Source organism: Aythya marila, assembly GCF_965140915.1.
Source record: "Aythya marila genome assembly, chromosome: 3".
NCBI classification, from domain to species: domain Eukaryota; kingdom Metazoa; phylum Chordata; class Aves; order Anseriformes; family Anatidae; genus Aythya; species Aythya marila.
Genome location: NC_139044.1, coordinates 45,028,928 through 45,041,314, shown reverse-complemented (window position 1 = coordinate 45,041,314; position 12,387 = coordinate 45,028,928). Strand labels below are relative to the sequence as shown.

The 12,387-nt window shown below is 35.4% G+C and overlaps 1 protein-coding gene across 23 annotated transcripts in view; it reads left to right on the top strand.

The window, feature by feature from the left end:
* The window catches only part of AFDN (afadin, adherens junction formation factor), a 129,562-nt gene that overhangs the window by 45,228 nt on the left and 71,947 nt on the right, over positions 1–12,387 (top strand). For 18 of the 23 annotated variants that reach the window (XR_014317318.1, XM_082758299.1, XM_082758305.1 and 15 more), the window contains exons 7-11: positions 1,077–1,188; positions 1,564–1,731; positions 3,493–3,537; positions 9,403–9,497; positions 10,275–10,537. Coding sequence is in view for 22 of the 23 variants with exons in the window: in XM_082758299.1 (XP_082614425.1) it covers positions 1,077–1,188; positions 1,564–1,731; positions 3,493–3,537; positions 9,403–9,497; positions 10,275–10,537 (683 nt within the window). In the remaining variant the exon portion in view is untranslated. The remainder of the gene's footprint in view (positions 1–1,076; positions 1,189–1,563; positions 1,732–3,492; positions 3,538–9,402; positions 9,498–10,274; positions 10,538–12,387) is intronic. The other 5 variants (XM_082758308.1, XM_082758290.1, XM_082758291.1 and 2 more) reach the window with 1 other exon arrangement.

The window sequence follows — 12,387 nt, the reverse complement described above, 5'->3', positions numbered from 1 at the left end:
TGGATCTGTGGGAACTTAGTTAACACTGCAGTGGGTGTGGAGAGGAGGTGACAAATAAGAGTTAGAAGCCTCTTGAGGGCTGCAGCGCTGTAGCATGCAGCAGCAAATACTTGCCTTACTTCAGAAGGTGTTACTTAGGTCATAGTTCAGAGATTGGAATAATTTTGGAGTAGTTCATTTGGAATAGAGCTGTCTATGAATTTAAATAACATTGTTAGGATCACAAATGAGGTAGTAAAGTCTCTTTTAATTCAGCTTTGAGAAATCTATTTTTAATTTAGAAGCTAGTCATGCACTGTAATACTGGCTGTCACTGGTTTTATGTTTTATCACTGTGGGGAGCAGTAATGCAAATATGTATGAAATAACAGGTTGTGTCTCCTTTAGAGTCAAAACTAATGAATCAGGGTTTCCCTCTTCCTCTGCTTTGTAAGGATATGGCTATAAAATGTACTAACACAAGGCTTGTTTCCAAAGTACGCTTATTTTTGGTTCTTCCTTGAAGCTAGACAGCATAATACATTTGTCAACTGCTCTAGTCTTGCACTTGTTCTCTGTGTAGACCAGGTGAAGGTTAGGTACAACAGGAAATGGGTAGTATCATAATTGCTATTTCTAAGGGTTCTTGCATGTTGCTTTAGTGGAATGGTTTTAGTAAAAAAAAAAAAAAAAAAAAAAAAAAAAAAAAAAAGGCTGATTCCTGTGTGTAAGACAATGAAAGAAACTTGAGTTCTGTTTTTTAACTATCCCCTCCACTATTTTTTTTTTTTTTTTTTTTTTTTCTCTCTTGACCATTTAGAAATTATTCTAATTTTGTTACTGGAAGATGTCTTTGTGTAACTTACGTGTAACTAGCTTTCCTTTGTTTTTTAAATATGTCTGGTGTTCTGGGAAACGTGGTTAACCGCAACAAAAGGCAAGAAAGAGTTAGAAGCAGCCTTGGAAAGCAAAATGCGTTCAAAGTTACTTAATTTGCTTTATCTCCTGATATAAACAAGAATAAATTGGAAGATGTACCCCTGAATAATCTGAGTGTCTAGTAACACCTTTGAAAACTGATAATTGTTCTTTTCTAGGTCATGCTGCCTCCTGGTGCTCAGCACTCTGATGATAAAGGTGCTAAAGAAAGTATTCTAGATGATGATGAGTGTCCACTTCAGATATTCAGGGAGTGGCCTAGTGATAAAGGTATGTCTGAAGAGCTTTGAGAGATTTTTGTATGTTGGGTATTGTAAGCCATGTCTGTGGATCCCTGTAAAGCAGGAAATGGGAAAATATTTTTGAAATGATTTGTTCTAGGATTTTAGTTATTGACAGTTTTATTCAGTACTGGTTATAGTAGTAAATCTTTAGACAGTTTTACATTTCATCCTTAAGCTTTTAAATTATCCGCTATAGAGAAGCATTAATCTTTTAAACACGTTTAACTTCCAAAGAACTACATAAAGGAACTTTGTAAGCTGAAAGTAATCCTATAGGACACTAAAAATAATAATAAAAAAAAAAAAAAGCTTAGATGTGTTCTTTGATAGTAAGACTCAAACAATATTAAATATGTTTTAGGAATACTAGTATTTCAGTTGAAAAGGCGGCCTCCTGATTATGTCCCAAAGAAATCCAAGAAAACAGCTGATGGAAAGCCATTAAAGGGGAAGGACAGAGTTGACGGGTCTGGCTATGGCTCTTGCCTTCCTCCTGAAAAACTACCATACTTGGTAGAATTAAGCCCAGGTAAGAATTCTGTTTATCTAGTAATCTAAGTTACAGTATTTTGTATCCATTTAGACTTTCTGAAAACAAGACTTCTGTTGAAAGCAAAAGTCTGATTTGCGATATTCACAGTGCAAGTGAATATCACTTCAGTTCTTGTGTCAGGTTGTGAATTTGAAAATCTAGAGGCAGAGCTGCATATTACTGTAATCACAGAATCACAGAATTTCTAGGTTGGAATGTTGAAGTACTAGTAAAAAAAAAAAATAAAAAATCTAGAATTAAAAAAAATGAAAGGGGATAAATGTTTAAGACTTCGCTAGCATTGTTTCAAATGCATATGAAGTTTTAAGTGTTTCAAAAAACAAACAAAAAAACAGTCCTTCAGTCTTCACCTTCCTTTGGATTTTGGGGGTTTAAAACTTGATGAGTAGAACAGTTTAATACATTGTCCTGGGATTTACAATGAGTAATGTTCTACCTTACTGCTTTCTCATATCCACCACTTCTTATGGAAGACAAAGTACACAGAGGCTTTGCATTTTTAAATTTTTACTTTAAAAATATGCATATATGTATGATTTTCAAACGGTTAGAATCTGTCAGTCCCACTTTTAGTTGTAAATGTCTGTTTGAAAGGGGAGGAACAGAAAAGCATTGCCTAACTGTGGTTTATCTTATGTTCAGAAGCATACTGCAGCATACCTAATAAGTTATATCTGACAGTGCCATGCATTAAAAATACATGTTTAGAAGCACATAAATGTTTAAATCGAACATGTGCTAAAAAAAATAAAATAATATGTCAGCCTATGTGAAATCTTCCAATTGCTAGCAAGTCTTTGCTTTATTTTAGACTTCGTTACAACTCTTTGGGCTGCTTTGTAATTACAATTTTATGATCTAGGAACATCTAGAGGAGCTTGTTTGTTTATAGCACGATATTTAAAAACACATACAACTTCTCTTAATTTCTACTGTCTTCATGTTTAAAGATCTGAGTATGCACTTTTCCTTTGTTGTGATTTAGTTAGTTGCAACTCTTTTTGTCTCAGCTCTCACTTGGATACAGTCAGGTAACCAAACAAATGATTTACAGCTTTGTCTTGTTGCCTACCTTTCAGGAAGTAAGGTAGAAATGGTTTCTGTAAATAAGGTTACTCTAACCTTTTCTTTGTAGGTCTGATTATAGTCAAATAGTAGGAGGGCTTTTTGTTTGTTTTATTAACAGACAAAACTAGCAGTGCACAGTATTAAATGCATTTTGTATTGTATTCTAGAGGCTGAAGCTAGATTCACATGTGAATACTGTGTTTTTTAATAGTACTTTCTATTGATGTTCTCTGTTCTCTTCATGGGTCCTAGTTGCTTCAGTATTAAAACTCTGCACCTTGGCAGTGGAGCAAGACATCCATTCACTGAGAAAGGAAAAACAATCTGCAATGACACAGGTGGCAAGGCTGCACACTGAGCCGTTGCCCGTTTCTTGTGGGACTGACCTATTGTTCATGCTTTTCTTCTAACAGCTTGTTGTCACTCTTCTAAACAATAGTAGGAATTGTTTCATCCAGTAGCTTTGTAGTACTGATGTCTTTATATGCTATGCAGTTTCTAGTTGAACGAGTTAAATGCACTTCATCCTTTTAAATTGAGTAAATGTCTGGCTACAGTTTCACCCTTTCCTGTCTTTTCTTTTCCTGCCTTCTTCCGCATGTTCTGCATGGTATCTGTCCTGCTGGTGCTGCCTTCACCTGGGTCCTCTGCATGTGTTTCTAACCCCAGGGAGAAGGAATCACTTTGCCTACTACAACTATCACGCTTATGAAGGTAACTCTATATTTAATACTTTTCTCTCATCAGTCACTAAAAACATCACTGGCTTTAAATCTTTTGTTTCTTTTTGACAAATGAAAGTCTATCTTATCTTTTTTCTTACTTTTTTCAAGGGACTGCTTCTGTGAGATAGTTATGTCTTGTCAGGTGCAATTTAATTATTCTGTTTGTGAACAAATACCAAATAGATTATTAATGTGCTGCTATCCAAAGAGCTCAACCTTCCAGCTGAGATTAACAAGTCTCATAGAATGTTTTATAAACAGTATCATGGTAGAAGGATACATGGTTCTTTGATCCGTCTGCTTGTAGAATTCATAGTTAAAAAGTGATTTGGGTAAATGGCATGGAGCTATGCTCTTTAATGTTTGACATGATGATGATGTAATCAGTGATGATTTTTGTTATAGGAAACAGTGTTTGAACCACTGGAAAATGCCCTCAATTTTCAATTTATTCTGTGGAGTTCCATAACATCCTTCTGTATCTCATGTCTGTTTTGTAATGTTGTCTACTAGTAACAGCATACATCAAAGAGATTTAGCCACACCAGACAGCTGTCTTGCTAATTTTTATCTGTAGCATTTGAAATTTATAATCTAACCTACAAATCAATGCAGATCTCTCATTCTCCTTATAGGTAAGTGTAATGTGCAGATATATCCTGTTTTTGCCATAGATGAGAATTGAAAAGCCCCATTCTTCTTGCATTAGGAAGCAAGATGGTGAAATTTCTACCAAAATGCTATTTCCTTTAATTAGGTTTTTAGCATCAGTTTCTCTTTTTTATTGTAAACTGCTATAAAATATTATGTATCTGTTGGTGTTTCTCGTCTTTTCATGGCTGTGGGGTACAATAATGGGCTTAAAGAACTCATCTGTCCCTCCTGCTCAGTGCTCAACAATTTTAATTCAGATTTCTGTTGCATTAAAATCATTACTGCAGAGAGAGCAGAAAGGTTTTGGCAGTTTGCTGAACTAATGAACATAAATTTCTTTGCAGGAACACCTGACAATTAAGTAGAAAGCCTGGCATTTAGTTGTATCTCAGTGGAGGGGGAGAAAAAACAAAGCAATTTATCTTGTCTTATTTTGAAAAAGTGTTGTTGGTACTTTAGTACCAACAGTGCTCTTTCGTCAGAACAGTGCATTTCAGGATACTTGTATTTATCATAGAAAAATATCAGAAAAACCTGGCAAACTTCAGTTTCACACCCTGTGCTATTGTATTAATTCAGTGTTTTGGTTCCGGGAGTATATCCCGTTTTTCTGCTTCCTTCACAGCTGCTTATATTGCTGGTTGGTTTTATGACTTTTATAGGCTGAAGATCAAATTCTGCATAGTACAGTAAAGGATGCACTTCAGTAGTTGTGTAAATACGGCAGTTGGCAATTGTCTCTTTGCCTTTCAAGTCTTGTAAATTAACCAAGAAACACATCTGATAGTAACAGAAATAGACTGAAGTGAGATATGGCAGCACTTTGAACAGCTGATACTTTCTAAATTATCTGAATCTGTCCAATGATGATTTCAAGGATCTTATTAACTGCGGTTGTTCAATTACAATACTTAAAGGGTGAGAAAAATGACAAAAGCCTCGGACATTTATCCTGCCAGCCTAAGGTAATAATTGAAAAGGATTTAAAAAAAACCCAAACCTCTAAAACATTTTTTCCCCCCTGCATCACAAAAGAAACTCTGAACTGTAGAACTGACAGCAATGGGAGATGCTGAGAACATGCAGGTATAACAACTAGGAAAGAAGATTTACAAGAAGTTGGCAGAGCTTGAAAGCCTTGGCCAGAGCAGTTTCCCCAGCCAAACCTTCTTTATGAGAACAGAACTGCAATAACACTTTTCCACGTTACTTTTAGTTGTCTGTCGCATTCTTCTCTGAATCTTCCTTTACCACAGATGTTGACTGTTGGCTCTTTCTGGTAGCAACGCACATCTGGTCTGAAATTCAATAGCAGTCTTTATGTACTGAATTTGGCAAGATACTTCAAATCTGCCAAACCAATCTTTTAAACTTCTTAGAAAGTGATAAGAGTTTAGATGGTAATTTATACAGTAAATCTCATACTTTTAAAATGCAATTTTAAACAAAGTTTTAAGTACAATCCCTGTGGTGGAGGTATTTCAGTTCAACTTCAGGCTCATTTATTTTCTGAGATCTGTTTCATCATTTCATTTAGTCTGGTTTTAAGCAGTGACTTTTTATTCCTCAGCATTGTCTCAAGAACTGGATTAGAAAAATCAGTTTAAAATCATCTCCAAAGAAGTGTAGGGTTCACCTTTTAGTGGTGAATTACTGCACCGAAAAAGCTATATCCATGAAGGGAGACCTGTATTGTACATTTCTGATCAACAGAAAAAGACATCTACATTAAAAATCACTGAGCTGACGTACTTAGCAGTGATTGTTCACTCCCATTCATTACATGTTTTTATAGCATTGTTTGAGGTGCAGTGTTCAATCTTAACTACTTTGTCTTAGGTAATAAATTCTCCTTTCCGATTGTGGATTACCTCTTGAAATAAAAGATTTCAATGTGATATGCAGATGAATATGCAGATGTGTATGTTTATGTATCCACACTTCTGTCACGGCTGGGGGGGGGGGGACAACTTGTGAGATTTATTTCAATGGTGAATTGTACCGAGTTAATTTGGAGCTTCGTGTCACGTTACTAGGAAAGCTTTGTCAAGTAGGTAGCTAAGTTTAATGTATGGCTTACTAAGTTTCTTGAATAATTGTCCTTAGCTTTTATTTGTGAGGCACATGCTCCAATTCAACTTTGAGTTTCAAAACAAAGCAACCAACCAAGTGAAAACACTGGAATCTGGAAATCTGTCTTCACCTGTTTAGCTCTGCTTATGATGTTAAGTCATGGATGTCAGAGAATACAGGTCATCCATGCCACATGTTTACTTATGCATGCATATAAAGTGAACAAGTTTGTATGGAATTCATACATTACCTTTGTACCTTTTGCTGCTTCTTCTGTATTGTGTATTGATGCCCATCCTTTCCCGAAGACTTTGACCTTTCAAACTTTTGAATTAAAAGAAAATAATTAATTTGTCAGATACAAACTCTAGATGTATGTTTCCATTATCTTTTTACCTCAAAAAAATTACCTCCAAATTCTGGACATTAAGACATATGACTGTGATAATATATTATCTCCTTTCTGAAGCAGCAGAGGTCTTGTAGTTTATCAGCTAAGAAAAGCTTACTTGGACTTTGATGGCTGGGGAGCATGGACTTTCCTGCAGATATGGTAGAAGCTGTAGCCTGCTGTACATTTAGATGAGCTTCTAGCTGTTTAAAAACCAGGAAATACAAGGCTTTACGCTGTTGCATAATACAGTCTTCCTACCTGCATCCTTCCCCTCTCCCAGAGCAAAATGGCACTTTCTTAAAGACCTTTTATACTTTGTGTAACTAGTGGTAATTCTCATCAAGATAATCTTTTACTGTGGAAACTGAGTTTTACTGACGGATGGTTACCTGTGTGCTCCAGAAAGCTTTCAGTAACTCCTAGATCATTTTTTTTTTCTCCTCATCCTTGGAAAAAAAGAAAATGTTTGTATCTAGTGCTGTAGTTCCTAAAGTAAGGTGGTTTGCTCCATTTTCCCTTTGAGTGGACACTTCAGAGAAACAAGTCTTAATTTGCCTCAGAAGAAACATTGTGGTACGACAATGTATTTCATATGCAAAAACAAACATACAGCATGCATCTGTATTGAGACTATATGGTGGTGTGAAATAAACATTCGTTAGGATGAATTTGGTATTGATTGATCATTCACAAGCACTAAACTCTGGGATGACATCCAGAAGTTATCTCAAGTGAATGCTTACCATATATAGTACTTGTCATGCTTTTAACAGTATTTCAGAAATCTGAGGAATACTTCAGAACTTACTGTTTTTTAAGATGCCAAAAATGAAATAATAAGAGGTCAGGGGAGAAGTATGTTTTAGTGTAGGAGTCAAACCACTACTGGAAAGCCTAGCCTCTAATCGGTATATAAAGGTTTTATAAGAAAGTGTCATAAGAAATTAAGAACAAAATCCCTAGGTAACTAGCCCTGAATTTCATGGCACCGACTTTGAAATTCTGTTATTTTTGCCAGTAGAATAAATGTCTTCTGCTTCCAAACTGATTTTTCTATCTTCTGGGTGTCATTTCAGTTAAACTAGAATGCAGGAAGAAGGAGGAAATATTCATTTCTTTATTAATCCAAAATGAAAGAGCCATTCTAGGCTTTGACATGTGAGTTTTGAAGAGAGAAACTAAGAAGAGAATTGGGATTAAGTGGCCAAATACATTCAGTAGCATATTGCATGTCTGCATTTGGTGATGTTGAAGGTGCAGGTGTATAATTTCTGAGTAGCATTGTGAAGTGTTTAAAAACTGCACACAATTGCTGCAGATACTGTTAGTGTTTAGTGTGCAGTGTTATTAGCTGTATGTCTCTAGAATCAAATACTGGGATTACTAATCTGTGGACTATCTCTTCCTGATGTTTTGATGGCCCATTAACATCACAGCACCCACAAAAGAAGGCTATTTCTAGGTTTCTAGGAACACCCGTTACACTTCTTCCTGTATTATAATTTAAAATCCTGCTGGTGATTCTGTTCCCCTCCATTCACTTCATTCTGTTTTTTTTGTTTGTTTGTTTGTTTGTTTTATCCTGTTGCCTTCCTTTGTTTGTTCTACTGTGTTCAATGTGAAGTTCTTAACTGTTAATTCTTCTCTGTGTTGTTGACTCTTAATTCATTTAAACAGTTTTTATTGAAGGATGGATCAAGTGCTTTGTAAATGAAGTGAAATCTTTTGATTAAATGGCATACATTCTGACTTCAGTAGAGAGGTTCTGGCTCTAATGCTGGGAGTTAAAAAAAAAAAAAAAAATAAAATTAAAAAAAACAGATTTACAGAGATTCTCTTTATGTTGACTTTCATTTAAAATTTGAAGTTGACTACAATTCTACTGAAGACAGTATCATTATGTGGGCCATGGCTTTAGTAATACTCTCCAATACTTTTTTCGGAAAGACTTTAAACCATTGCTCATGTCCATAGGTAAGACAGTCTTTGCCTTGCAGCGGGTTTTTTTTTTTTTTTTTGTTGTTGTTTTTTTTGTTTTTTTTTGCATCTCCCCTTTGGAGGAAAAATTAGATGGAAGTGAGAAGTGAAAGTCTTAGTTTACTGTCTGAAGTATTTTCTGGGAAGTGGGGAGGATGTTTCATACATGCCAAAACCCATCTATTTTAGTATATGGAGATAACAGCTAATTCCTATGCTGCATCCTGTGTATGTTGCTATATTTTATTTTATTTGGAGAATGTGTATTTCAGGGGAGAGGAGGAAGATGAACTTTGACCACATTTTTTGTGAGATGAAAATGTGGGTCAGTGGGATTATAAAGATAAGGCCAAGAGTGCTACCATCTTGTATATCAAGACTAAAGCTCTGTCATAAGTAACTTTTTTATTTTTTTATGATTCTAATTTTATATCATCCTACTTCAGTGTCTGGTGAATAGGAAAAAGTTTGGTATGGATATATATTTGGTATGGATATATATTCAGGATAGTAGTTCCTGATTACTTTGTTCTTTGCACTTGCAGATAACAGCACTTGGTTGCCTGGGCTCTGTTTACTTTCCATGTTTTTAAACTATGATAAACTACATTGAACAACGCAATAAATCTTGAATGAATGTCACTTTTTTTGGATTTTTTTTGGTGAACACTTCTGCTCTTGAACTAAGCTTCAGTAAGATGAGATTATTATTCATTTGAACTTTAATAACTTGCATATTTGTTATTTGCTCTACAGATGGTTCTGACTCCAGAGATAAACCAAAGCTTTATCGTCTACAATTAAGTGTCACTGCAGTTGGAACTGAAAAGTTTGATGAGAACTCCATACAGGTATGGAGTAAAAGCAGACTCAAATAACAACTGAGCTGACCTTCAGTCAGTTCTGTATAACTGTGGAAATACGTTAAATATGCTGTGAACTTTGAATCACATGGGTTTTTTTAAACATTGATCAGGCTTTACTATAAGGTTCATATTAATGAAGAGCAGATCAAGTTACCCTTCAAGGCTAGGAGGGCAGATTATAGTTCCAGGTTAATGGTCATAACTCTGTTGTATTTTATATCCTCTGGCTTGCTTGAAGAAGAAAATAAGGGTTTCATTATTTAAAACGGGATGTTCTTTTTTAATCACTGGATCAAATAGTACTAGCACTATTAGTATTATCCTAACTGCTTAATGGCTTTCAAGTCCTAGTCTGTCAATCCCTTTGAGTAAGGATTTCCTAAATGTATAAAGCAAGCATAGTTATATGAAGTTGATGGCAGGGGGTCTGTTATAGCACCCTGCATCCACATTAGTGTGGCTAGTTGACTTTTAAGTACTTCCATCATGAGATTTTATGCTGAAATAGCAAATGAAGGAAAATGTAGTTCTAAACTACATATGGATAAAAAGGTGAAAAACTTCTTCCATTAACTGATTCTTGCTGCATGTTTTAGTTAAACGAAACTTGACTGATTTTAGTACCAAATGTTCATGTTGAATGCATATGCAAGTGGAATTCTGTTGCTAGTCTACAAATAGATTAAGCTGCAGCTTAATCTTGTTTTAATTTCTGCTGCAGTTTAATTTAATTTATTCTGTGTTAATTGTCTCTGTATCCAGTTATTTGGGCCAGGAATTCAACCTCATCATTGTGACCTCACTAATATGGATGGAGTTGTTACTGTAACCCCAAGGAATATTGATGCTGAAACATATGTGGAAGGTCAGCGTATTTCAGAAACCACTATGCTGCAAAGTGGAATGAAGGTTCAGTTTGGATCATCTCATGTGTTTAAGTTTGTGGATCCCACTCAGGATCATATTATTCCTAAAAGACCTATTGATGCAAGTCTTATGGTCAAAGGTCCAAGACACAAAACTGGGTGAGTACAACTTATTTTCTTCCATCTAAGGTGAAGGGGAGAGCATTGGAAAAACAGAGAATGACAGCATTATAAATGGCCTATGATTACAGCATGATTTTAAATGAGTTCCTAGTAGCTGCTTTTAAGTATTAAATATATAACTATTTTAATACTTGAGCTCCACCTTGTGAATTTTTTTAGGATTAGCAAGTGTCAGTTTCATTATGAAGTATTCAGATAAGTTTTCCTGAAGCTTACTTTTCTGTTAAAAACAATTGAACTCATTGTGTTAATGTATTTCAAAGCGATTCATCCAAGTAAAGAGCTTGCTGATTTTAGAAAACTGTTTTTCATTCTTCCTTAGAAGTTAATTTTTAGAACTCCAACTATTTCTATAGCATGATTACTTGTCTTCTAGTTTCTGTGTTGCAAGGACTAACAGTCCAGGAGGCTGTCCTATTGCTTCTCTGTATATACATCTTTTTAGTAGGTGCATAATGAAAATATTAATTACGGTTTAAGAGACTTGTAGCAGCTCAGGCATTCTGTTCAGTGCCTATGGAAATGCTTAGTAGAAACAATCTTAAAATCAGACTGTATGGCATGAAATAAAATACATCATATCCTCTGTCCTATCAGGGTCCAAATGAAGCTATTATAGTATGTAGTAGTTTAGAAAAGGAAAAAAAAAAATGGTTTGTAGAAGAATGAAAGTCTCTTCTGGTTAATCTGCTGAATTAACATAATGTGTATTTCAAATATTTTTCTTCATTTTATTTTAATGTGGAATTTTATGGTATTATTCCTGTAAAAAAAAAAACAAAAACAAAACAAAACAAAAAAAACACCTGTAGAATGAATTTTAGAGAAGGTGTTATTCCTGTTCTTCATTATGGATAAAAAACAGTTCATATATTCAAGTCATCCATAGGCTATAGTTTTTCTTGTGTCAAATAAGATTACTGTGAGTTTTTGGAAGTAAATACCTCTAGTTGGTACTTAAATGGCATGGAATGCACCAAGCATGCAAAGAGGCACTTGCCATTTGGAAATAACTTGCCAGCCTCCTGCTTTTAAAAAAAAAAAAAAAAAAATGCACGTCCAATGATTGTTTTCTCCTTGTAACAGGAAGGCAGCCCTTTGCCTCAGCCATACCAAAACTTGACTAATGACAGGTGAAAAAGTCCATCTAGATCTTCAGACTTCTGTGTGAAAGTTTTAAACCCTTTTTAGCTACAAAATGAAGGAAGCTTTATGCAAACAGTCAAAAAGTGACAGAACTTGGAGAGGGTGATTTTTGGCTGACATGCTTTAAAATTGCACAGCAATATTTTGGACTTTTGCAGTCTTCAAAAACTCACAAGTGATGGTCTTCCACTGAGAGCTTCTACTACTTTCTCTTTACCCTGAACCTCCAGACTACTTTCTCAGTCCTCGTAATGAGTAATGTGCTTATTGTAATTGCTGGATTTTTTGTCTAATTTGAATGAAGTACATGTAAATACACAGCTGCATTCCCTGTCTCAGCAGCACTAGACTTTGTTACAGGTTCTGAAAATCTAGAGTGGTAGGTTGAATTTCACTGTGCAGGAACTCCTTTATTTCTCTTCAGGGTGTTTGTAGACTTCACAGAATCACAGAACCACAGAATTTCTAGGTTGGAAGAGACCTCAAGATCATCGAGTCCAACCTCTGACCTAACGCTAACAGTCCCCACTAAACCATATCCCTAAGCTCTACATCTAAACGTCTTTTGAAGACTTCCAGGGGTGGTGACTCCACCACTTCCCTGGGCAGCCTGTTCCAATGCCTCACAACCCTTTCAGTAAAGAAGTTCTTCCTAACATCTAACCTAAAACTCCCCTGGC